This window comes from Colossoma macropomum, unplaced genomic scaffold (assembly GCF_904425465.1).
Source record: "Colossoma macropomum unplaced genomic scaffold, Colossoma_macropomum, whole genome shotgun sequence".
Lineage (NCBI taxonomy): Eukaryota > Metazoa > Chordata > Actinopteri > Characiformes > Serrasalmidae > Colossoma > Colossoma macropomum.
This window is the reverse complement of record NW_023494810.1, coordinates 6,345,869-6,373,777: the sequence shown is the minus strand read 5'-3', so window position 1 is coordinate 6,373,777 and position 27,909 is coordinate 6,345,869. Positions and strand designations below refer to the sequence as shown.

General features: G+C 41.7%; 2 protein-coding genes and 1 long non-coding RNA gene across 3 annotated transcripts; all 3 read left to right on the top strand.

Moving 5' to 3' along the window:
- The first annotated feature begins 5,272 nt into the window (after positions 1-5,272).
- LOC118800068 lies at positions 5,273-6,034 on the top strand. Its single transcript, XR_005006160.1, has 2 exons — positions 5,273-5,318; positions 5,667-6,034. It is a non-coding gene; the product is annotated as an uncharacterized LOC118800068 (long non-coding RNA).
- A 4,986-nt stretch (positions 6,035-11,020) lies between these two features.
- On the top strand, positions 11,021-12,178 carry LOC118799991 (flocculation protein FLO11-like). The gene has a single exon (XM_036560140.1). It carries the CDS (start codon positions 11,021-11,023, stop codon positions 12,176-12,178), a length of 1,158 nt encoding a protein of 385 aa, XP_036416033.1.
- Positions 12,179-13,587: 1,409 nt separating this feature from the next.
- Positions 13,588-27,599, top strand: LOC118799990 (mucin-17). The gene is made up of 11 exons (XM_036560139.1): positions 13,588-13,661; positions 14,613-15,365; positions 20,808-21,622; positions 22,164-22,285; positions 22,377-22,441; positions 22,545-22,744; positions 24,176-24,341; positions 25,327-25,494; positions 25,606-25,679; positions 25,777-25,880; positions 26,742-27,599. The coding sequence occupies exons 1-11, from the start codon at positions 13,588-13,590 to the stop codon at positions 26,772-26,774; spliced, it is 2,574 nt and encodes an 857-aa protein (XP_036416032.1). The 3' UTR covers positions 26,775-27,599.
- Positions 27,600-27,909: the final 310 nt, after the last annotated feature.

The window sequence follows — 27,909 nt, the reverse complement described above, 5'->3', positions numbered from 1 at the left end:
GACATCCCTTAGTTCTGAATCAGATGTATCTACCCCTGCAAGCACAACAGAATACACGACAGGAGAACCTTCAGAAGCACCAGTCCAGACAACTCAGGTATCACCAAGTTCCACCCATAGAGATGACACCTTTGCTTCATTTTCAACACCTGGATTCAGCTCAAATTCTCTGTCCTCACAAGCAACTGGAAGTGACACAGAGTTAACTCAGGAAACAAGAAGCCCAATAGAAACAATTATGACAAGCTCTACAACAGAAGAATCCACACAGACCTTTGCATTCTCCTCAACAGAACAATCACTTTCATCACCATCCACCCTTTCAACATCAAAGACTTCAACACCTCTTACATCAATTAGTTCTGAATCAGATGTATCTACCCCTGCAAGCACAACAGAATACACATCAACAGCACCTTCAGAAGCCCCAGTCCAGACAACTCAGGTATCACCAAGTTCCACCCACAGAGATGACACCTTTGCTTCATTTTCAACACCTGGATTCAGCTCAAATTCAGTGTCCCCACAAGCAACTGGAAGTGACACAGAGTCAACTCAAGCAACAAGAAGCCCAATAGAAACAATTATGACAAGCTCTACAACAGAAGAATCCTCACAGACCTTTGCATTCTCCTCAACAGAACAATCACTTTCATCAGCATCCACTCTTATAACATTAAAAACCTCAACACCTGTGACATCCCTTAGTTCTCAATCAGATGTATCTACCCCTGCAAGCACAACAGAATACACAACAGGAAAACCTTCAGAAGCACTAGTCCAGACGACTCAGGTATCACCAAGTTCCACCTACAGAGATGACACCTTTGCTTCATTTTCAACAACTGGATTCAGCTCAAATTCAGTGTCCCCACAAGCAACTGGAAGTGACACAGAGTCAACTCAAGAAACAAGAAGCCCAATAGAAACAATTATGACAATCTCTACAACTGAAGAATCCACACAGACCGTTGCATTCTCCTCAACCGAGCAATCACTTTCATCAACCTCCACCCTTTCAACATCAAGGACATCAACACCCCTTACATCACTTAGTTCTGAATCAGATGTATCTACCCCTGCAAGCACAACAGAATACACTTCAGGAGAACTGTCGGCAGCACCAGTCCAGACAACTCAGGTATCACCAAGTTCCACCCACAGAGATGACACCTTTGCTTCATTTTCAACAACTGGATTCAGCTCAAATTCAGTGTCCCCACAAGCAACTGGAAGTGACACAGAGTCAACTCAAGCAACAAGAAGCCCAATAGAAACAATTATGACAATCTCTACAACAGAAGAATCCTCACAGACCGTTGCATTCTCCTCAACAGAACAATCACTTTCATCACCATCCACCCTTTCAACATCAAAAACATCAACACCCCTTATAACACTTAGTTCTGAATCAGATGTGTCTACCCCTGCAAGCACAACAGAATACACATCAGGAGAACCTTCAGAAGCACCAATCCAGACAACTCAGGTATCGGCAAGTTCCACTCATAGAGATGACACCTTTGCTTCATTTTCAACAACTGGATTCAGCTCAAATTCAGTGTCCCCACAAGCAACTGGAAGTGACACAGAGTCAACTCAAGAAACAAGAAGTCCAGTAGAAACAATTGTGACAATCTCTACAACAGAAGAATCCATACAGACCGTTGCATTCTCCTCAACAGAACAATCACTTTCATCAGCATCCGCTCTGATAACATTAAAAACCTCAATACCTGTGACATCCCTTAGTTCTGAATCAGATGTATCTACCACTGCACGCACAACAGAATACACAACAGGAGAACTGTCAGCAGCACCAGTCCAGACGACTCAGGTATCACCAAGTTCCACCCATAGAGATGACACCTTTGCTTCATTTTCAACACCTGGATTCAGCTCAAATTCGGTGTCCCCACAAGCAACTGGAAAAGACACAGAGTCAACTCAAGCAACAAGAAGCCCAATAGAAACAATTATGACAATCTCTACAACAGAAGAATCCACACACACCTTTGCATTCTCCTCAACAGAACAATCACTTTCATCAGCATCCGCTCTTATAACATTAAAAACCTCAACACCTGTGACATCCCTTAGTTCTCAATCAGATGTATCTACCCCTGCAAGCACAACAGAATACACAACAGGAGAACCTTCAGAAGCACCAGTCCAGACAACTCAGGTATCACCAAGTTCCACCCATAGAGATGACACCTTTGCTTCATTTTCAACACCTGGATTCAGCTCAAATTCTCTGTCCTCACAAGCAACTGGAAGTGACACAGAGTTAACTCAGGAAACAAGAAGCCCAATAGAAACAATTATGACAAGCTCTACAACAGAAGAATCCACACAGACCTTTGCATTCTCCTCAACAGAACAATCACTTTCATCACCATCCACCCTTTCAACATCAAAGACTTCAACACCTCTTACATCAATTAGTTCTGAATCAGATGTATCTACCCCTGCAAGCACAACAGAATACACATCAACAGCACCTTCAGAAGCCCCAGTCCAGACAACTCAGGTATCACCAAGTTCCACCCACAGAGATGACACCTTTGCTTCATTTTCAACAACTGGATTCAGCTCAAATTCAGTGTCCCCACAAGCAACTGGAAGTGACACAGAGTCAACTCAATCAACAGGAAGCCCAATAGAAACAATTGTGACAATCTCTACAACTGAAGAATTCACACAGACCATTGCATTCTCCTCAACCGAGCAATCACTTTCATCAACCTCCACCCTTTCAACATCAAGGACATCAACACCCCTTACATCACTTAGTTCTGAATCAGATGTATCTACCCCTGCAAGCACAACAGAATACACTTCAGGAGAACTGTCAGCAGCACCAGTCAAGACAACTCAGGTATCACCAAGTTCCACCCACACAGATGACACCTTTGCTTCATTTTCAACACCTGGATTCAGCTCAAATTCAGTGTCCCCACAAGCAACTGGAAGTGACACAGAGTCAACTCAAGCAACAAGAAGCCCAATAGAAACAATTATGACAAGCTCTACAACAGAAGAATCCTCACAGACCTTTGCATTCTCCTCAACAGAACAATCACTTTCATCAGCATCCACTCTTATAACATTAAAAACCTCAACACCTGTGACATCCCTTAGTTCTCAATCAGATGTATCTACCCCTGCAAGCACAACAGAATACACAACAGGAAACCTTCAGAAGCACTAGTCCAGACGACTCAGGTATCACCAAGTTCCACCCACAGAGATGACACCTTTGCTTCATTTTCAACAACTGGATTCAGCTCAAATTCAGTGTCCCCACAAGCAACTGGAAGTGACACAGAGTCAACTCAAGAAACAAGAAGCCCAATAGAAACAATTATGACAATCTCTACAACTGAAGAATCCACACAGACCATTGCATTCTCCTCAACAGAACAATCACTTTCATCACCATCCACCCTTTCAACATCAAAGACTTCAACACCCCTTACATCACTTAGTTCTGAATCAGATGTATCTACCCCTGCAAGCACAACAGAATACACTTCAGGAGAACTGTCAGCACCGGCAGCCCAGACAACTCAGGTATCGGCAAGTTCCACCCACAGAGATGACACCTTTGCTTCATTTTCAACACCTGGATTCAGCTCAAATTCAGTGTCCCCACAAGCAACTGGAAGTGACACAGAGTCAACTCAAGCAACAAGAAGCCCAATAGAAACAATTATGACAATCTCTACAACAGAAGAATCCACACAGACCGTTGCATTCTCCTCAACAGAACAATCACTTTCATCACCATCCACCCTTTCAACATCAAGGACATCAACACTGCTTACATCACTTAGTTCTGAATCAGATGTATCTACCCCTGCAAGCACAACAGAATACACATCAAAAGCACCTTCAGAAGCACCAATCCAGACAACTCAGGTATCGGCAAGTTCCACTCAAACAGATGACACCTTTGCTTCATTTTCAACACCTGGATTCAGCTCAAATTCAGTGTCCCCACAAGCAACTGGAAGTGACACAGCGTCAACTCAATCAACAGGAAGCCCAATAGAAACAATTGTGACAATCTCTTCAACTGAAGAATCCACACAGACCTTTGCATTCTCCTCAACCGAGCAATCACTTTCATCAACCTCCACCCTTTCAACATCAAGGACATCAACACCGCTTACATCACTTAGTTCTGAATCAGATGTATCTACCCCTGCAAGCACAACAGAATACACTTCAGGAGAACCTGTCAGCACCAGCAGTCCCAGACAACTCAGGTATCGGTAAGTTCCACTCAAACAGATGACACCTTTGCTTCATTTTCAACACCTGGATTCAGCTCAAATTCAGTGTCCCCACAAGCAACTGGAAGTGACACAGAGTCAACTCAAGCAACAAGAAGCCCAGTAGAAACAATTTTGACAAGCTCTACAACAGATGAATCCTCACAGACCGTTGCATTCTCCTCAACAGAACAATCACTTTCATCAACATCCGCTCTTATAACATTAAAAACCTCAACACCTGTGACATCCCTTAGTTCTCAATCAGATGTATCTACCCCTGCAAGCACAACAGAATACACAACAGGAAAACCTTCAGAAGCACCAGTCCAGACGACTCAGGTATCACCAAGTTCCACCCACAGAGATGACACCTTTGCTTCATTTTCAACAACTGGATTCAGCTCAAATTCAGTGTCCCCACAAGCAACTGGAAGTGACACAGAGTCAACTCAAGAAACAAGAAGCCCAATAGAAACAATTGTGACAATCTCTACAACTGAAGAATCCACACAGACCGTTGCATTCTCCTCAACCGAGCAATCACTTTCATCACCTCCACCCTTTCAACATCAAGGACATCAACACCCCTGTACATCACTTAGTTCTGAATCAGATGTATCTACCCCTGCAAGCACAACAGAATACACTTCAGGAGAACTGTCAGCAGCACCAGTCCAGACAACTCAGGTATCACCAAGTTCCACCCACATAGATCACACCTTTGCTTCATTTTCAACACCTGGATTCAGCTCAAATTCAGTGTCCCCACAAGCAACTGGAAGTGACACAGAGTCAACTCAAGCAACAAGAAGCCCAATAGAAACAATTATGACAATCTCTACAACAGAAGAATCCTCACAGACCGTTGCATTCTCCTCAACAGAACAATCACTTTCATCACCATCCACCCTTTCAACATCAAAGACTTCAACACCCCTTACATCACTTAGTTCTGAATCAGATGTATCTACCCCTGCAAGCACAACAGAATACACTTCAGGAGAACTGTCAGCACCAGCAGCCCAGACAACTCAGGTATCGGCAAGTTCCACCCACACAGATGACACCTTTGCTTCATTTTCAACACCTGGATTCAGCTCAAATTCAGTGTCCCCACAAGCAACTGGAAGTGACACAGAGTCAACTCAAGCAACAAGAAGCCCAATAGAAACAATTATGACAACCTCAACAACAGAAGAATCCTCACAGACCGTTGCATTCTCCTCAACAGAACAGTCACTTTCATCACCATCCACCCTTTCAACATCAAGGACATCAACACCGCTTACATCACTTAGTTCTGAATCAGATGTATCTACCCCTGCAAGCACAACAGAATACACATCAAAAGCACCTTCAGAAGCACCAGTCCAGACGACTCAGGTATCGGCAAGTTCCACTCAAACAGATGACACCTTTGCTTCATTTTCAACACCTGGATTCAGCTCAAATTCAGTGTCCCCACAAGCAACTGGAAGTGACACAGCGTCAACTCAATCAACAGGAAGCCCAATAGAAACAATTGTGACAATCTCTACAACTGAAGAATCCACACAGACCGTTGCATTCTCCTCAACCGAGCAATCACTTTCATCACCATCCACCCTTTCAACATCAAGGACATCAACACCGCTTACATCACTTAGTTCTGAATCAGATGTATCTACCCCTGCAAGCACAACAGAATACACTTCAGGAGAACTGTCAGCACCAGCAGCCCAGACAACTCAGGTATCGGCAAGTTCCACTCAAACAGATGACACCTTTGCTTCATTTTCAACAACTGAATTCAGCTCAAATTCAGTGTCCCCACAAGCAACTGGAAGTGACACAGAGTCAACTCAAGCAACAAGAAGCCCAATAGAAACAATTATGACAACCTCTACAACAGAAGAATCCACACAGACCGTTGCATTCTCCTCAACGAACAATCACTTTCATCAACCTCCACCCTTTCAACATCAAAGACTTCAACACCACTTACATCCTTAGTTCTGAATCAGATGTATCTACCCCTGCAAGCACAACAGAATACACTTCAGGAGAACTGTCAGAAGCACCAGTCCAGACAACTCAGGTATCACCAAGTTCCACCCACATAGATGACACCTTTGCTTCATTTTCAACACCTGGATTCAGCTCAAATTCAGTGTCCCCACAAGCAACTGGAAGTGACACAGCGTCAACTCAATCAACAGGAAGCCCAATAGAAACAATTGTGACAATCTCTTCAACTGAAGAATCCACACAGACTGTTGCATTCTCCTCAACCGAGCAATCACTTTCATCACCATCCACCCTTTCAACATCAAGGACATCAACACCTGCTTACATCACTTAGTTCTGAATCAGATGTATCTACCCCTGCAAGCACAACAGAATACACTTCAGGAGAACTGTCAGCACCAGCAGCCCAGACAACTCAGGTATCGGCAAGTTCCACTCAAACAGATGACACCTTTGCTTCATTTTCAACACCTGGATTCAGCTCAAATTCAGTGTCCCCACAAGCAACTGGAAGTGACACAGAGTCAACTCAAGCAACACGAAGCCCAATAAAAACAATTGTGACAATCTCTACAACTGAAGAATCCACACAGACCGTTGCATTCTCCTCAACCGAGCAATCACTTTCATCAACCTCCACCCTTTCAACATCAAGGACATCAACACCTGTTACATCCCTTAGTTCTGAATCAGATGTATCTACCCCTGCAAGCACAACAGAATACACAACAGGAGAACTGTCAGAAGCACCAGCCCAGACGACTCAGGTATCACCAAGTTCCACTCACACAGATGACACCTTTGCTTCATTTTCAACACCTGGATTCAGCTCAAATTCTGTGTCCCCACAAGCAACTGGAAGTGACACAGAGTCAACTCAAGCAACACGAAGCCCAATAGAAACAATTGTGACAATCTCTTCAACTGAAGAATCCACACAGACTGTTGCATTCTCCTCAACCGAGCAATCACTTTCATCAACCTCCACCCTTTCAACATCAAGGACATCAACACCGCTTACATCACTTAGTTCTGAATCAGATGTATCTACCCCTGCAAGCACAACAGAATACACTTCAGGAGAACTGTCAGCAGCACCAGTCCAGACAACTCAGGTATCGGCAATTTCCACTCAAACAGATGACACCTTTGCTTCATTTTCAACACCTGGATTCAGCTCAAATTCAGTGTCCCCACAAGCAACTGGAAGTGACACAGAGTCAACTCAAGAAACAAGAAGCCCAGTAGAAACAATTTTGACAAGCTCTACAACAGAAGAATCCACACAGACCGTTGCATTCTCCTCAACAGAACAATCACTTTCATCACCATCCACCCTTTCAACATCAAAGACTTCAACACCTCTTACATCACTTAGTTCTGAATCAGATGTATCTACCCCTGCAAGCACAACAGAATACACTTCAGGAGAACTGTCAGCAGCACCAGTCCAGACAACTCAGGTATCACCAAGTTCCACCCACATAGATGACACCTTTGCTTCATTTTCAACAACTGGATTCAGCTCAAATTCAGTGTCCCCACAAGCAACTGGAAGTGACACAGAGTCAACTCAAGCAACAAGAAGCCCAATAGAAACAATTATGACAAGCTCTACAACAGAAGAATCCTCACAGACCGTTGCATTCTCCTCAACAGAACAATCACTTTCATCACCATCCACCCTTTCAACATCAAAGACTTCAACACCTCTTACATCACTTAGTTCTGAATCAGATGTATCTACCCCTGCAAGCACAACAGAATACACTTCAGGAGAACTGTCAGCACCGGCAGCCCAGACAACTCAGGTATCGGCAAGTTCCACCCACAGAGATGACACCTTTGCTTCATTTTCAACACCTGGATTCAGCTCAAATTCAGTGTCCCCACAAGCAACTGGAAGTGACACAGAGTCAACTCAAGCAACAAGAAGCCCAATAGAAACAATTATGACAACCTCTACAACAGAAGAATCCACACAGACCGTTGCATTCTCCTCAACAGAACAATCACTTTCATCACCATCCACCCTTTCAACATCAAGGACATCAACACTGCTTACATCACTTAGTTCTGAATCAGATGTATCTACCCCTGCAAGCACAACAGAATACACTTCAGGAGAACTGTCAGCACCAGCAGCCCAGACAACTCAGGTATCGGCAAGTTCCACCCACACAGATGACACCTTTGCTTCATTTTCAACACCTGGATTCAGCTCAAATTCAGTGTCCCCACAAGCAACTGGAAGTGACACAGCGTCAACTCAATCAACAGGAAGCCCAATAGAAACAATTGTGACAATCTCTTCAACTGAAGAATCCACACAGACTGTTGCATTCTCCTCAACCGAGCAATCACTTTCATCAACCTCCACCCTTTCAACATCAAGGACATCAACACCGCTTACATCACTTAGTTCTGAATCAGATGTATCTACCCCTGCAAGCACAACAGAATACACTTCAGGAGAACTGTCAGCACCGGCAGCCCAGACAACTCAGGTATCGGCAAGTTCCACCCACAGAGATGACACCTTTGCTTCATTTTCAACACCTGGATTCAGCTCAAATTCAGTGTCCCCACAAGCAACTGGAAGTGACACAGAGTCAACTCAAGCAACAAGAAGCCCAATAGAAACAATTATGACAAGCTCTACAACAGAAGAATCCTCACAGACCGTTGCATTCTCCTCAACAGAACAATCACTTTCATCACCATCCACCCTTTCAACATCAAAGACTTCAACACCCCTTACATCACTTAGTTCTGAATCAGATGTATCTACCCCTGCAAGCACAACAGAATACACTTCAGGAGAACTGTCAGCAGCACCAGTCCAGACAACTCAGGTATCACCAAGTTCCACTCACATAGATGACACCTTTGCTTCATTTTCAACACCTGGATTCAGCTCAAATTCAGTGTCCCCACAAGCAACTGGAAGTGACACAGAGTCAACTCAAGCAACAAGAAGCCCAATAGAAACAATTATGACAATCTCTACAACAGAAGAATCCTCACACACCTTTGCATTCTCCTCAACAGAACAATCACTTTCATCACCATCCACCCTTTCAACATCAAAGACTTCAACACCCCTTACATCACTTAGTTCTGAATCAGATGTATCTACCCCTGCAAGCACAACAGAATACACTTCAGGAGAACTGTCAGCACCAGCAGCCCAGACAACTCAGGTATCGCAAGTTCCACCCACAGAGATGACACCTTTGCTTCATTTTCAACACCTGGATTCAGCTCAAATTCAGTGTCCCCACAAGCAACTGGAAGTGACACAGCATCAACTCAATCAACAGGAAGCCCAATAGAAACAATTGTGACAATCTCTTCAACTGAAGAATCCACACAGACCGTTGCATTCTCCTCAACCGAGCAATCACTTTCATCAACCTCCACCCTTTCAACATCAAGGACATCAACACCGCTTACATCACTTAGTTCTGAATCAGATGTATCTACCCCTGCAAGCACAACAGAATACACTTCAGGAGAACTGTCAGCACCAGCAGCCCAGACAACTCAGGTATCGGTAAGTTTCACTCAAACAGATGACACCTTTGCTTCATTTTCAACACCTGGATTCAGCTCAAATTCCGTGTCCCCACAAGCAACTGGAAGTGACACAGAGTCAACTCAAGAAACAAGAAGCCCAGTAGAAACAATTTTGACAAGCTCTACAACAGAAGAATCCACACAGACCGTTGCATTCTCCTCAACAGAACAATCACTTTCATCAGCATCCGCTCTTATAACATTAAAAACCTCAACACCTGTGACATCCCTTAGTTCTGAATCAGATGTATCTACCACTTTAAGCCAAACACAATACACACCAGGAGAACCTTCAGAAGCACCAATCCAGACGACTCAGGTATCACCAAGTTCCACTCACACAGATGAAACCTTTGCTTCATTTTCAACACCTGGATTCAGCTCAAATTCAGTGTCCCCACAAGCAACTGGAAGTGACACAGAGTCAACTCAAGCAACAAGAAGCCCAATAGAAACAATTATGACGAGCTCTACAACAGAAGAATCTTCACAGACCTTTGCATTCTCCTCAACAGAACAATCACTTTCATCAGCATCCACTCTTATAACATTAAAAACCTCAACACCTGTGACATCCCTTAGTTCTCAATCAGATGTATCTACCCCTGCAAGCACAACAGAATACACAACAGGAGAACCTTCAGAAGCACCAGTCCAGACGACTCAGGTATCACCAAGTTCCACCCACAGAGATGACACCTTTGCTTCATTTTCAACAACTGGATTCAGCTCAAATTCAGTGTCCCCACAAGCAACTGGAAGTGACACAGAGTCAACTCAACAAACAAGAAGCCCAATAGAAACAATTGTGACAATCTCTACAACAGAAGAATCCACACAGACCGTTGCATTCTCCTCAACAGAAGAATCACTTTCATCACATCCACCCTTTCAACATCAAAGACTCAACACCCTTACATCACTTAGTTCTGAATCAGATGTATCTACCCCTGCAAGCACAACAGAATACACTTCAGGAGAACTGTCAGCACCAGCAGCCAGACAACTCAGGTATCGCAAGTTCCACCCACAGAGATGACACCTTTGCTTCATTTTCAACACCTGGATTCAGCTCAAATTCAGTGTCCCCACAAGCAACTGGAAGTGACACAGCGTCAACTCAAGCAACAAGAAGCCCAATAGAAACAATTATGACAACCTCTACAACAGAAGAATCCACACAGACCGTTGCATTCTCCTCAACAGAACAATCACTTTCATCACCATCCACTCTTTCAACATCAAAGACTTCAACACCTCTTACATCACTTAGTTCTCAATCAGATGTATCTACCCCTGCAAGCACAACAGAATACACATCAAAAGCACCTTCAGAAGCACCAATCCAGACGACTCAGGTTTCAGCAAGTTCCACCCACAGAGATGACACCTTTGCTTCATTTTCAACACCTGGATTCAGCTCAAATTCAGTGTCCCCACAAGCAACTGGAAGTGACACAGTGTCAACTCAATCAACAGGAAGCCCAATAGAAACAATTGTGACAATCTCTTCAACTGAAGAATCCACACAGACTGTTGCATTCTCCTCAACCGAGCAATCACTTTCATCAGCATCCACCCTTTCAACATCAAGGACATCAACACCGCTTACATCACTTAGTTCTGAATCAGATGTATCTACCCCTGCAAGCACAACAGAATACACTTCAGGAGAACTGTCAGCACCAGCAGCCCAGACAACTCAGGTATCGGCAAGTTCCACTCAAACAGATGACACCTTTGCTTCATTTTCAACACCTGGATTCAGCTCAAATTCAGTGTCCCCACAAGCAACTGGAAGTGACACAGAGTCAACTCAAGAAACAAGAAGCCCAGTAGAAACAATTTTGACAAGCTCTACAACAGAAGAATCCACACAGACCGTTGCATTCTCCTCAACAGAACAATCACTTTCATCAGCATCCGCTCTTATAACATTAAAAACCTCAACACCTGTGACATCCCTTAGTTCTGAATCAGATGTATCTACCACTTTAAGCCAAACACAATACACACCAGGAGAAACTTCAGAAGCACCAATCCAGACGACTCAGGTATCACCAAGTTCCACTCACACAGATGAAACCTTTGCTTCATTTTCAACACCTGGATTCAGCTCAAATTCTGTGTCCCCACAAGCAACTGGAAGTGACACAGAGTCAACTCAAGCAACAAGAAGCCCAATAGAAACAATTATGACAAGCTCTACAACAGAAGAATCCACACAGACCGTTTGCATTCTCCTCAACAGAACAATCACTTTCATCAGCATCCACTCTTATAACATTAAAAAACCTCAACACCTGTGACATCCCTTAGTTCTGAATCAGATGTATCTACCCTGCAAGCACAACAGAATACACAACAGGAAAACCTTCAGAAGCACCAGTCCAGACGACTCAGGTATCACCAAGTTCCACCCACAGAGATGACACCTTTGCTTCATTTTCAACACTGGATTCAGCTCAAATTCAGTGTCCCCACAAGCAACTGGAAGTGACACAGAGTCAACTCAAGAAACAAGAAGCCCAATAGAAACAATTATGACAATCTCTACAACTGAAGAATCCACACAGACCGTTGCATTCTCCTCAACCGAGCAATCACTTTCATCAACCTCCACCCTTTCAACATCAAGGACATCAACACCCCTTACATCACTTAGTTCTGAATCAGATGTATCTACCCCTGCAAGCACAACAGAATACACTTCAGGAGAACTGTCAGCACCAGCAGCCCAGACAACTCAGGTATCGGCAAGTTCCACCCACAGAGATGACACCTTTGCTTCATTTTCAACACCTGGATTCAGCTCAAATTCAGTGTCCCCACAAGCAACTGGAAGTGACACAGAGTCAACTCAAGAAACAAGAAGCCCAGTAGAAACAATTTTGACAAGCTCTACAACAGAAGAATCCACACAGACCGTTGCATTCTCCTCAACAGAACAATCACTTTCATCAGCATCCGCTCTTATAACATTAAAAACCTCAACACCTGTGACATCCCTTAGTTCTGAATCAGATGTATCTACCACTTTAAGCCAAACACAATACACACCAGGAGAAACTTCAGAAGCACCAATCCAGACGACTCAGGTATCACCAAGTTCCACTCACACAGATGAAACCTTTGCTTCATTTTCAACACCTGGATTCAGCTCAAATTCTGTGTCCCCACAAGCAACTGGAAGTGACACAGAGTCAACTCAAGCAACAAGAAGCCCAATAGAAACAATTATGACAAGCTCTACAACAGAAGAATCCTCACAGACCTTTGCATTCTCCTCAACAGAACAATCACTTTCATCAGCATCCACTCCTATAACATTAAAAACCTCAACACCTGTGACATCCCTTAGTTCTCAATCAGATGTATCTACCCCTGCAAGCACAACAGAATACACAACAGGAAAACCTTCAGAAGCACCAGTCCAGACGACTCAGGTATCACCAGTTCCACCCACAGAGATGACACCTTTGCTTCATTTTCAACAACTGGATTCAGCTCAAATTCAGTGTCCCCACAAGCAACTGGAAGTGACACAGAGTCAACTCAAGAAACAAGAAGCCCAATAGAAACAATTGTGACAATCTCTACAACAGAAGAATCCTCACAGACCGTTGCATTCTCCTCAACAGAACAATCACTTTCATCACCATCCACCCTTTCAACATCAAAGACATCAACACCCTTACATCACTTAGTTCTGAATCAGATGTATCTACCCCTGCAAGCACAACAGAATACACTTCAGGAGAACTGTCAGCACCAGCAGCCCAGACAACTCAGGTATCGGCAAGTTCCACCCACAGAGATGACACCTTTGCTTCATTTTCAACACCTGGATTCAGCTCAAATTCAGTGTCCCCACAAGCAACTGGAAGTGACACAGCGTCAACTCAAGCAACAAGAAGCCCAATAGAAACAATTATGACAACCTCTACAACAGAAGAATCCACACAGACCGTTGCATTCTCCTCAACAGAACAATCACTTTCATCACCATCCACCCTTTCAACATCAAAGACTTCAACACCTCTTACATCACTTAGTTCTCAATCAGATGTATCTACCCCTGCAAGCACAACAGAATACACATCAAAAGCACCTTCAGAAGCACCAATCCAGACAACTCAGGTATCACCAAGTTCAACTCACACAGATGACACCTTGCTTCATTTCAACACCTGGATTCAGCTCAAATTCAGTGTCCCCACAAGCAACTGGACGTGACACAGAGTCACTCAATCAACAGGAAGCCCAATAGAACAATTGTGACAATCTCTACAACTGAAGAATCCACACAGACGTTGCATTCTCCTCAACCGAGCAATCACTTTCATCAACCTCCACCCTTTCAACATCAAGGACATCAACACCTGTGACATCCCTTAGTTCTGAATCAGATGTATCTACCACTTTAGCCAAACACAATACACACCAGGAGAACTTCAGAAGCACCATCCAGACAACTCAGGTATCACCAAGTTCCACTCACACAGATGACACCTTTGCTTCATTTTCAACACCTGGATTCAGCTCAAATTCAGTGTCCCCACAAGCAACTGGAAGTGACACAGAGTCAACTCAAGCAACAAGAAGCCCAATAGAAACAATTATGACAAGCTCTACAACAGAAGAATCCTCACAGACCTTTGCATTCTCCTCAACAGAACAATCACTTTCATCAGCATCCACTCTTATAACATTAAAAACCTCAACACCTGTGACATCCCTTAGTTCTCAATCAGATGTATCTACCCCTGCAAGCACAACAGAATACACAACAGGAAAACCTTCAGAAGCACCAGTCCAGACGACTCAGGTATCACCAAGTTCCACCCACAGAGATGACACCTTTGCTTCATTTTCAACAACTGGATTCAGCTCAAATTCAGTGTCCCCACAAGCAACTGGAAGTGACACAGAGTCAACTCAAGAAACAAGAAGCCCAATAGAAACAATTGTGACAATCTCTACAACAGAAGAATCCTCACAGACCGTTGCATTCTCCTCAACAGAACAATCACTTTCATCAGCATCTGCTCTTATAACATTAAAAACCTCAACACCTGTGACATCCCTTAGTTCTGAATCAGATGTATCTACCCCTGCAAGCACAACAGAATACACTTCAGGAGAACTGTCGGCAGCACCAGTCCAGACAACTCAGGTATCGGCAAGTTCCACCCACATAGATCACACCTTTGCTTCATTTTCAACACCTGGATTCAGCTCAAATTCAGTGTCCCCACAAGCAACTGGAAGTGACACAGAGTCAACTCAAGCAACAAGAAGCCCAATAGAAACAATTATGACAATCTCTACAACAGAAGAATCCTCACAGACCGTTGCATTCTCCTCAACAGAACAATCACTTTCATCAGCATCTCCACCTTTCAACATCAAAGACATCAACACCTGTTACATCCTTAGTTCTGAATCAGATGTATCTACCCCTGCAAGCACAACAGAATACACTTCAGGAGAACTGTCAGCACCAGCAGCCCAGACAACTCAGGTATCGCAAGTTACACCCACAGAGATGACACCTTTGCTTCATTTTCAACACCTGGATTCAGCTCAAATTCTGTGTCCCCACAAGCAACTGGAAGTGACACAGAGTCAACTCAAGCAACAAGAAGCCCAATAGAAACAATTGTGACAACTCTACAACAGAAGAATCCACACAGACCGTTGCATTCTCCTCAACCGAGCAATCACTTTCATCAACCTCCACCCTTTCAACATCAAGGACATCAACACCCCTTACATCACTTAGTTCTGAATCAGATGTATCTACCCCTGCAAGCACAACAGAATACACTTCAGGAGAACTGTCAGCACACCAGTCCCAGACAACTCAGGTATCACAAGTTCCACTCACACAGATGACACCTTTGCTTCATTTTCAACACCTGGATTCAGCTCAAATTCAGTGTCCCCACAAGCAACTGGAAGTGACACAGAGTCAACTCAAGCAACAAGAAGCCCAATAGAAACAATTATGACAAGCTCTACAACAGAAGAATCCACACAGACCGTTGCATTCTCCTCAACAGAACAATCACTTTCATCAGCATCCGCTCTTATAACATTAAAAACCTCAACACCTGTGACATCCCTTAGTTCTGAATCAGATGTATCTACCCCTGCAAGCACAACAGAATACACATCAGGAGAACTTCGAAGCACCAATCCAGACGACTCAGGTATCACCAAGTTCCACTCACACAGATGAAACCTTTGCTTCATTTTCAACACCTGGATTCAGCTCAAATTCTGTGTCCCCACAAGCAACTGGAAGTGACACAGAGTCAACTCAAGCAACAAGAAGCCCATAGAAACAATTATGACAAGCTCTACAACAGAAGAATCTCACAGACACTTGCATTCTCCTCAACAGAACAATCACTTTCATCAGCATCCACTCTTATAACATTAAAACCTCAACACCTGTGACATCCCTTAGTTCTCAATCAGATGTATCTACCCTGCAAGCACAACAGAATACACAACAGAAAACCTTCAGAAGCACCAGTCCAGACGACTCAGGTATCACCAAGTTCCACCCACAGAGATGACACCTTTGCTTCATTTTCAACACTGGATTCAGCTCAAATTCAGTGTCCCACAAGCAACTGGAAGTGACACAGAGTCAACTCAAGAAACAAGAAGCCCAATAGAAACAATTGTGACAATCTCTACAACTGAAGAATCCACACAGACCGTTGCATTCTCCTCAACCGAGCAATCACTTTCATCAACCTCCACCCTTTCAACATCAAGGACATCAACACCCCTTACATCACTTAGTTCTGAATCAGATGTATCTACCCCTGCAAGCACAACAGAATACACTTCAGGAGAACTGTCGGCAGCACCAGTCCAGACAACTCAGGTATCACCAAGTTCCACCCACATAGATCACACCTTTGCTTCATTTTCAACACCTGGATTCAGCTCAAATTCAGTGTCCCCACAAGCAACTGGAAGTGACACAGAGTCAACTCAATCAACAGGAAGCCCAATAGAAACAATTGTGACAATCTCTACAACTGAAGAATCCACACAGACCGTTGCATTCTCCTCAACCGAGCAATCACTTTCATCAACCTCCACCCTTTCAACATCAAGGACATCAACACCTCTTACATCACTTAGTTCTGAATCAGATGTATCTACCCCTGCAAGCACAACAGAATACACTTCAGGAGAACTGTCAGCACCAGCAGCCCAGACAACTCAGGTATCGGCAAGTTCCACTCAAACAGATGACACCTTTGCTTCATTTTCAACAACTGAATTCAGCTCAAATTCAGTGTCCTCACAAGCAACTGGAAGTGACACAGAGTCAACTCAACAAACAAGAAGCCCAATAGAAACAATTATGACAACCTCTACAACAGAAGAATCCACACAGACCGTTGCATTCTCCTCAACAGAACAATCACTTTCATCACCATCCACCCTTTCAACATCAAAGACTTCAACACCTCTTACATCACTTAGTTCTGTATCAGATGTATCTACCCCTGCAAGCACAACAGAATACACATCAAAAGCACCTTCAGAAGCACCAATCCAGACGACTCAGGTATCACCAAGTTCCACCCACAGAGATGACACCTTTGCTTCATTTTCAACACCTGGATTCAGCTCAAATTCAGTGTCCCCACAAGCAACTGGAAGTGACACAGAGTCAACTCAATCAACAGGAAGCCCAATAGAAACAATTGTGACAATCTCTACAACTGAAGAATCCACACAGACCGTTGCATTCTCCTCAACCGAGCAATCACTTTCATCAACCTCCACCCTTTCAACATCAAGGACATCAACACCTGTGACATCCCTTAGTTCTGAATCAGATGTATCTACCCCTGCAAGCACAACAGAATACACTTCAGGAGAACTGTCAGCACCAGCAGCCCAGACAACTCAGGTATCGGCAAGTTCCACTCAAACAGATGACACCTTTGCTTCATTTTCAACAACTGAATTCAGCTCAAATTCAGTGTCCTCACAAGCAACTGGAAGTGACACAGAGTCAACTCAACAAACAAGAAGCCCAATAGAAACAATTATGACAACCTCTACAACAGAAGAATCCACACAGACCTTTGCATTCTCCTCAACCGAGCAATCACTTTCATCAACCTCCACCCTTTAACATCAAGAACATCAACACCGCTTGACATCCCTTAGTTCTGAATCAGATGTATCTACCCCTGCAAGCACAACAGAATACACTTCAGGAGAACTGTCAGCAGCACCAGTCCAGACCACTCAGGTATCACTAAGTTCCACCCACCTAGATGACACCTTTGCTTCATTTTCAACAACTGGATTCAGCTCAAATTCAGTGTCCCCACAAGCAACTGGAAGTGACACAGAGTCAACTCAATCAACAGGAAGCCCAATAGAAACAATTGTGACAATCTCTACAACTGAAGAATCCACACAGACCGTTGCATTCTCCTCAACCGAGCAATCACTTTCATCAACCTCCACCCTTTCAACATCAAGGACATCAACACCTCTTACATCACTTAGTTCTGAATCAGATGTATCTACCCCTGCAAGCACAACAGAATACACTTCAGGAGAACTGTCAGCACCAGCAGCCCAGACAACTCAGGTATCGGCAAGTTCCACTCAAACAGATGACACCTTTGCTTCATTTTCAACAACTGAATTCAGCTCAAATTCAGTGTCCTCACAAGCAACTGGAAGTGACACAGAGTCAACTCAACAAACAAGAAGCCCAATAGAAACAATTATGACAACCTCTACAACAGAAGAATCCACACAGACCGTTGCATTCTCCTCAACAGAAGAATCACTTTCATCAGCATCCGCTCTTATAACATTAAAAACCTCAACACCTGTGACATCCCTTAGTTCTGTATCAGATGTATCTACCACTGCAAGCACAACAGAATACACATCAGAGCACCTTCAGAAGCACCAGTCCAGACGACTCAGGCATCACCAAGTTCCACCACACAGATGAAACCTTTGCTTCATCTTTCACCACCTGATCTCAGCTCAAATTCAGTGTCTACACAAGCAACTGAAAGTGTCACAGAATCAACTCAACAAACAAGAAGCCAATAGAAACAATTATGACACTCTACACGAAGCATCAACACGACCGTTGCATTCTCCTCAACAGACGAATCACTTCATCAGCATCCGCTCTATAACATTAAAAACCTCTACACCTGTGACACCCTTAGTCTGTATCAGATGTATCTACCACTTTAAGCCAAACACAATATCACACAGGAGACACCTCAGAGCACCAATCCATTCGACTCAGGTATCACCAAGTTCCACTCACACAGCAGAAACCTTGCAGTCATCCCAGCACCTGATTCAGCTCAAACTTCAGTGCCACACAAGCAAACTGAAGTGCACAGAGGACTCAACACAAGTGACTGGCAGCCCAGTAGAAACAATTATGACAAGCTCTACAACAGAAGAATCTTCACAGACCGTTGCATTCTCCTCAACAGAGCAATCACTTTCATCAGCATCCACTCTTATAACATTAAAAACCTCAACACCTGTGACATCCCTTAGTTCTCAATCAGATGTATCTACCACTGCAAGCACAACAGAATACACTTCAGGAGAACCTTCAGAAGCACCAGTCCAGACGACTCAGGTATCACCAAGTTCCACCCATAGAGATGACACCTTTGCTTCATTTTCAACACCTGGATTCAGCTCAAATTCAGTGTCCCCACAAGCAACTGGAAGTGACACAGCATCAACTCAATCAACAGGAAGCCCAATAGAAACAATTGTGACAATCTCTACAACTGAAGAATCCACACAGACTGTTTCATTCTCCTCAACCGAGCAATCACTTTCATCAACCTCCACCCTTTCAACATCAAGGACATCAACACCGCTTACATCACTTAGTTCTGAATCAGATGTATCTACCCCTGCAAGCACAACAGAATACACTTCAGGAGAACTGTCAGCAGCACCAGTCCAGACAACTCAGGTATCACCAAGTTCAACTCACACAGATGAAACCTTTGCTTCATTTTCAACAACTGGATTCAGCTCAAATTCTGTGTCCCCACAAGCAACTGGAAGTGACACAGAGTCAACTCAAGCAACAAGAAGCCCAATAGAAACAATTATGACAAGCTCAACAACAGAAGAATCCTCACAGACCGTTGCATTCTCCTCAACAGAACAATCACTTTCATCACCATCCACCCTTTCAACATCAAAGACTTCAACACCTCTTACATCACTTAGTTCTGTATCAGATGTATCTACCCCTGCAAGCATAACAGAATACACATCAAGAGCACATTCAGAAACACCAGTCCAGACAACTCAGGCATCATCAATTTCTACACACACAGATGAAACCTTTACTTCCTCTTCACCACCTGATCTCAGCTCAAATTCATTGTTTACACAGGCAACTGAAAGTGTCACCCAAACAACTCAACACAACTTTACAGCAGATAGAACAACACTGAGCCCTGTTGTCGCTTCAACTGACGAAAGGCATTCAACAGCGTCCATCTTCACAGCATATTCTACATTGTTACCTCTTACCTATGTAACTTCTGAGACACCTGCCATTCATACCACAAATGAACCAATATCAAAGGAGACAACTGACATATCCTTCGAAACTTCTGAAGGTACAGGGCTAACAACACAGCAGCCTTCAGTCAATCCCAGCACTGATAAATCTGTTACTTCACTGCCAACAACAGAATTAAGCTCCACAGAAGGACTCACACAAGTGACTGGAAGCCCAGTAGAAACAATGGCGACAATCGCTACAACAGACAAATCCACACAGACAGTTGCATTCTCCTCAACAGAACAATCACCTTTATCAGCATCAACCCTTTCAACATCAAAAACCTCAACACCTGTGACATCCCTTAGTTCTGAATCAGATGTATCTACCACTGCAAGCACAACAGAACACAGATCAGGAGAACCTTCAGAAGCACCAATCCAGACGACTCAAGTATCACCAAGTTCCACCCACAGAGATGACACCTTTGCTTCATTTTCAACAACTGGATTCAGCTCAAATTCAGTGTCCCCACAAGCAACTGGAAGTGACACAGAGTCAACTCAAGCAACAAGAAGCCCAGTAGAAACAATTGTGACAATCTCTACAACAGAAGAATCCACACAGACCGTTGCATTCTCCTCAACAGAAGAATCACTTTCATCACCATCCACCCTTTCAACATCAAAGACTTCAACACCTGTGACATCCCTTAGTTCTGAATCAGATGTATCTACCACTGCAGTAATGTCTTCCACATCTCAGGCCTCCCAGTCTTCTACCATAAAGACATCATCATCATTGCCCAGATCTACTACTGAAGCCATGATATCTCCTCAGACCAACACTACTAAACAGGTTCTTTTAACAAATCAGCCATCCACTGAATTTACAAATCAGTCTTCAAATTCCCCTAATTCTTTTACCACACGTTTCTCCACCCTCAAAGAATCTACAACATCCCTTTCTACCAGTTCACATTCTTCCATAATACCAAGTGAATCTGCTCTAACAACAAAGATCACCACTGTCACTGTACAGAGCTGTAAAGACACAGACTGCCAGTGCAACGGTGCTCCATGTTTTCTGAATGTGACCTCTGGACGTTGTGAATGTAAATGCAGTAATTTCACATATGGAGATTCCTGTGAGTTGGCAGTTAACACCACAACTGTTATATTCTGTAAGTATAACACTAACTTTTAATTCATAGACTAGTAAAAGACCAGTAGTGCTTTGCATTATTTTGTGTGTTATGTTCTCTTTAACTTGTACCTTTGAAGAGCCCATATCTTGTGAAACATTCCTTGCTTTTTTGGGGGAAAAAGGGTTTGATGTAGTATATATGCATAATTAAAGTTTCAAAACATACCACTCATTACCAGTTCATATATGTAAATTAAGCTGCAAAAACTGCCTGTTTCACTGTCGTTGTGATGTTATAAAAATTAGTACACTTACATGTTTCTGAATATTCAGACTACAGCAGTTTTGACCCACCAATTCATGTTAAAGTGATAAATGTTTCAGCTTTGCCAGCATTTTGAAAAAGATGCAATACAGGGCAACCAATCAGAACTCAGCTCATTAAATTATATCCATTTTACAGGCACAGCAAACAAATTCTAAGTGATGAAGAGAGATTGGAAATACTTGTGTAAAACTGTCTGTTATCAGTTTGTGAATCATGTGAATCACTTATAATTGTAAAAATTCCATTGCAGCTGAGAACAGACCTACCAGGAATGCAAATATCATTCTGAGAATTGTGAAAGATTATAATCCTGACTTTGAAAATTTGAACTCTCAGGCATCCAAAAACTTGATAGCAATCTTAACACATGAGGTAGGTAAAGCTGTTTGTATTCTGTCAGTACAAATTGAACCTGTCTAAGTATTCTGTGCTATAATTCTACATACTCTTTGTTGCTTTGCAGCTTTCAGTTATTTTCAAAAGAGTAGACCCACAAAACTTCAAGGATGTAGTTATTGTTAGTTTAACGTAAGTTATATGATCATTTTTAGTAATTATTTATTTATTATTTATTCGTACTGCAAGGCTATAATATGATCTATTTAAATCTGTTCATGACTATTTTTTTCAGGCAAGGCAGCATCATTGTCAACAGCACTGCACAATTCAACTATCCCAACAATCAATCACAAATCGATTCTCTCAACAACAATCTAGGACCCTCACTGAAGACAATCTTTAATAACTCTGATTTGCTTAAGAATCTAAGTGAAGCATTTGGAGGAGATGTTTTGGTTACAGAAATTACTATGCAAACAGTTGTAATAGCAAGTAAGTAGTGATTCCTGTGTTAAAATACTTTAACAAATAATAACAGAATGCAGTGATGTGCAAATCATTTAAACCCTATTGAAATTGAAAAAGGTGCAAAGACAACATATCAAATCTTGAAACTGAGAAATTTTATTGTTTTTTGAAAAATATGTGCCCATTTGGAATCTCATGCCAGCAACACAATTCAAAAGAGTTGAGACGGGGCATGTTTACTACTGTACTGCATCACCTGTTCTTTTGACATCACTCTGTAAGCGTTTGAGAAAAGAGAGGACCAATTGCTGTAGTTTTGAAAGTGAAATGTTTTCCTAATACATAGGATTTTAGCTGCTCAACAGTTCAAGGTCTCCTTTGTCGTATTTTTCATTTCACACAACAAAATGTTTTCAATGGGTAACAGGTCTGAACCTGCAACCTTTTTACTACGGAGCAATGCTGTTACGTGCTAATAGGTGCAGAATGTGGTTTTCAAAAAAAAAAATTCAAATTTTGATTTGTTTGAACACAGGATACTTTTCCACTTCCCCTCAGTCCATCTTAAATGAGCTCAGGCCCAGAGAAGGATGCAGTATTTCCAGATCCTGTTTATATATGGTTTCTTTATTGCATGGTAGAGTTTTAACTTGCATTTGTGGATACAGAGACAAACCATGTCACAAAGACAATGGTTTTCGGAAGTGTTCCTGAGCCCATGCAGTGATTTCCATAACAAAATTGTGTCTGTTTTTTAATACAGTGCTGGTTTTCAGTCTTGTCCCCTTGCTTACAGAGATTTCTCCAGATTCTCTTAATCTTTTAATGATTTTATGTGCTGTAGATGACGAATGTATTTACGTTGAGAAACGTCACTCTTGAATTGTTACACTACTTGCACTCACAGTCTTTCACAGAGTAATGAAGCCCTCCCCACCTTTACTTCTGAAAGATTTAGCGTCTCTGGGATGTTTTTTTTATACCCAATCATGTTACTGTTCTGTTGTCAATTAACCTACTTAGTTGTGAGATGTTCCACCAGATGTTTGTTTTTTTTTTTTTACACAACTACATTGCACAACTTTACCATTGTTTTGTTTTCCCAACTTTTTTGAAATGTGTTGCTGGCATTAAATTCCGAATTAACATACATTTTTCAAAAAATAATAACATTTCTTGTCTTTGTACTATGTTTAATTAAATATAAGTTTTCAATGTGTTTTGCACTTTTTTGGAAATAGGGCTGTATATATTCATATGCAAAAGTTGGCCCCCTGTCAAATTAAGTTTTGTAGATTGGTCCATTCTCTACATGTAACATATTTAAATGGGGCACTTTTCCGCAAATTTATATGCACAATATATATTTATTTGCTCATTTAAATTTTAAAAAATTAATTAAAAAAATGTAAAACAATTTTTTTTAGATGTTTTTTTTTTTCAAATGTTTTTTAGATGTTTCTCAATTAAGACCATTCTTGAACTGCAGTTTGGATTTTGGCAACTTTACAATGATGATTGAAGAAGGCTCCTGGATATGTGAGGGTCCATGCAAAAGTAACCCCAGCTACTGCAATGGTAATGGGGAATGCCTAAATGAAATAAGTGGGCCAATGTGCATGTAAGTACAGGGTTTAAACTTCTGACAACAAATGTAATATTAAGCCTGTATCTTAAAAAACTGTATAATGTTCAGTGACTAGTAAAACAAATGAGCCTTATGACAACTTATTTTGTTATGACTGTCTAACTCAACAGCCTTACCTTGAGGAATACTATAACTACATTTACATGCACACCAATGGTTTGATACTCTAAGAATCTAAGTCTAACTAAGCTATGATCATGGTTAGATTGTCATGGTCCGATTAAGGTTTTAAGCCCGGGTCACACAAAGCCAACTGTCAACTATTGGACGGTGTCAGGTCATTAGCGAGCATCAGTGTAGTTTGTGCTGTGTGATGAGCATTATGCATGTGTGTTGGTCATTAGCTGTAGTCTTTGTGGTGTGTTTGAGTGCAAAGCCATGAGGCAACAGTGTGCTAATGGGAGGCAGTCTTCAGTTGGTCACAGTTGCTGCTAATTCTTTAACGTTGGCTTGCTGTGTCCAGACTCTTAGTCAACCTAGCTTGAATAAGATGCTCCCAGGCCAATATTGGCTAGGCAACTTGAGATGAATTTAGACATGTAAATGCTTAGATCGCTCCACTGACTCACATCAGTGTGATCATAACATCATTATGTTTTTTCAGAAGAACCACAGTGTAACAAACAGATATTAGATAAATGCTACACTATGTAGGTTTTGGTGTTTTGGAGACCTCTTTGGTGGAAATATGTAATTACACGCAACATGTGGATGAACATTTAGTAGCAATGGTTGTTCTCTGGACCTCTTCCCTGAGAGGATGAATCTGATGATTATGAGCATGTTGAAAATGTATTCAAAGAGAACTGGTTTAATCCATTTACTTAGACTCAGAACTTAGTTGGACTATTGTGTGCTTGTAAACATAGATAATGAGCTTCAAATGTACCATCTTCTGTAAAAACTAAGATGAATGAACACAATTTTGACAAAACTACATTTGTTTTTTTTCATTCAGATGCAATAAGAATTATGTTGAAGAATACTATGGGCCACAGTGTGAACTTTACCGCAGAGCTGCAGGGTTTTATGCGGCACTTTTTGGGAGTTTAGCAGGTGCCATAATGCTTCTTATCATTTTGACAACAATGATTTTGGTTCTGCGTAAACGGCATACTGGAAAGTGGTAGGTTTAAATCTGAAATATATATTTAATGTGAGTGTCTAACTGCTTTAATATTTAAACATTATTGTATTCAATAGACACATATATACACAATAATCCACCTTTTTGTAGGTCAATGAACAGCAAGTCTGACTTGAAGAGGTTGTCGTTGTTTGATGATGATTTCTTTGACTTCAGAGACAGAGGTCAAGCTCCTTATTCAACATAAATTTGTTATTTAACCAAATAACAAAACTTCTAATGACCAAGCAATAAATCTCATTTTGATTGACTTATTATTAGGTCGTTCTGGAACGTACAGCCTACATGAAAATGACAATGTGGCTGAGGAGGCATTTGTTGGAATTTTCAAGCCACGTCTTGAGAATGTTGACACAACAGTAGATGTAAGTCAATTACTTTGTTCAGAGTCACTTAGACCAAATTTTTACCTTTTTTCTTCTTTTCTTTCTTTTTTGGGTCATTCCATGAAAGGTCCACAACATTCACTGCCTTATATTAGAGACAGAGTCAGAAATCTGCTAATGCGTATTTCTGATGATTGAATATATGAATTCAATATTTATTATTAACACTGTGTATGAATTTTTTTTTATTGCAAGTGGAAAATATATGTTTTTTCTGTAAATATTTTAGGAATGCCGGTATTTCTACATATCCATCTGGGGAGTCTTTAAAGTTACATCTCAAATGTTACTAAAAAAAGTTTTATTAACATCAGACCTTTGCCAACATAATAACATTAAATGTTGATTTCTGCCCTGTCACACCAACTTATTTAACTAAGAAAATAAATGACTGACTCTTTTGTCAAACAGTTTACTTTGTAAAGTTGAGAAAATATAAAGACAAGAATAATATCTGTGAAATAATGCGGCAGTTCTAAAATTTCAGCCAGTGAGTTTCCCCAGTGCTTAACCAGTGAAAGCACTGTGTGGCAGTTCAGAGGTAGGCCTTACTACCTGCATTTGAATGTGAGTGTTTGTATACCATCCAGAGATCTGAGAGATTATAATCAGCTGAACGTTCACTCGTCAAAAATATGATGCAACATAAAAATCAGGTGAACTTTGTAAGACAGCCTAAACTGAGTTGTGTACTACAGTATTTAATTAGGTTCAAGGGGATTTTTGTCACCATGCTGTCAGCAGCTGCAAAAGAATGCATAACATGGATGGCACTCTATCCTTCAAATGTCCTAATATAAATGTTTTTTTCTTTTCTCTTTTCTCTCTTCTTTCTTCTAGTTGACTACAAATCGCCCACAAGCTAAGCCATAATTTTTGGGACCGGGGGTTTTGTTGTCATAATCACATAAGTCTTTGTTGGAGTGTCATTGTTTCAAATTATTTATTTTTGTGGAAACGTGGAGTAAGACGTCTGTCAAATGAAAAGATTGGACGAATTGACATGCTGCCACATTAGACTGTTTACAGTATTATATGTTACTGTTTTTGCTCCATAACTGATAATGACTGTGATGTATGCCATTAAACAGTAACTTGGGCAGGTTTAGAAATCCAAGACTTTGTAATTTCAGCATTGTAATTAATTTATTTGCACAGTGAAAATATGCCACACTATATGTCCAGACACATCTTCAAATTAAAGAACATATTCTAATTAAAGCTATTTAATTATTTAATAATTTAATTGCTGACACAGATATTCAATTGCACACACAAAGCTTGTATAATCTCCATAGGAAAGCAATGAAATTAGATGCTCTGGAGCAGCCAAAAACGAGTCTGCAAAGCTCCCCTGCACTGGGCTGAGGAGCAGTAGAACAGTGTTCTCTGCAATGAAGGAGCACCACCACTCAACCTCTGGGACGAGCTGGATTGGCATTTGAGATCCAGAACTAATCATCCAACATCAGTACCTGATGCTCCCAAGGCTGAATGCGATCAAATGCTCACAGCAATATTCCAGTGTCTACTGTCAAGCCTTCCCAGAAGATCAGAGGCTGTTGTTGCACCAAAGATGAGAAAAACCCTTTATTAATACCCTTAATTTCTGCCAGAGGGTTGTAACATTAGCACATAAGTTGCCTATCAAATGACTGGAAGAACATGACATTGCTGACCATAAATAAAGAAATTGAGAACTAACTATTTTGTCTTTGAGTTGTAAATGCTGAAAAAACAACACTGCTGCATCCAAAAACACAACATATACTGGTTTTGCAAATAATATATATATATATATATATATATATATATATATATTTGCCTCAAAGTGCATGCGCCTTCCCTCTTGCAGCCATTCTCTTAGCTTATAATGATAAACTGCTATCATTAGTGTGGTGCATTTTGTGGACAACGTATTTAATAAATTATACATCCACATACTTTTTGATAGCCCCTCAGCGATCCTCACAATAAACAATCACTTTTTAGAAAACTCTTAATTACT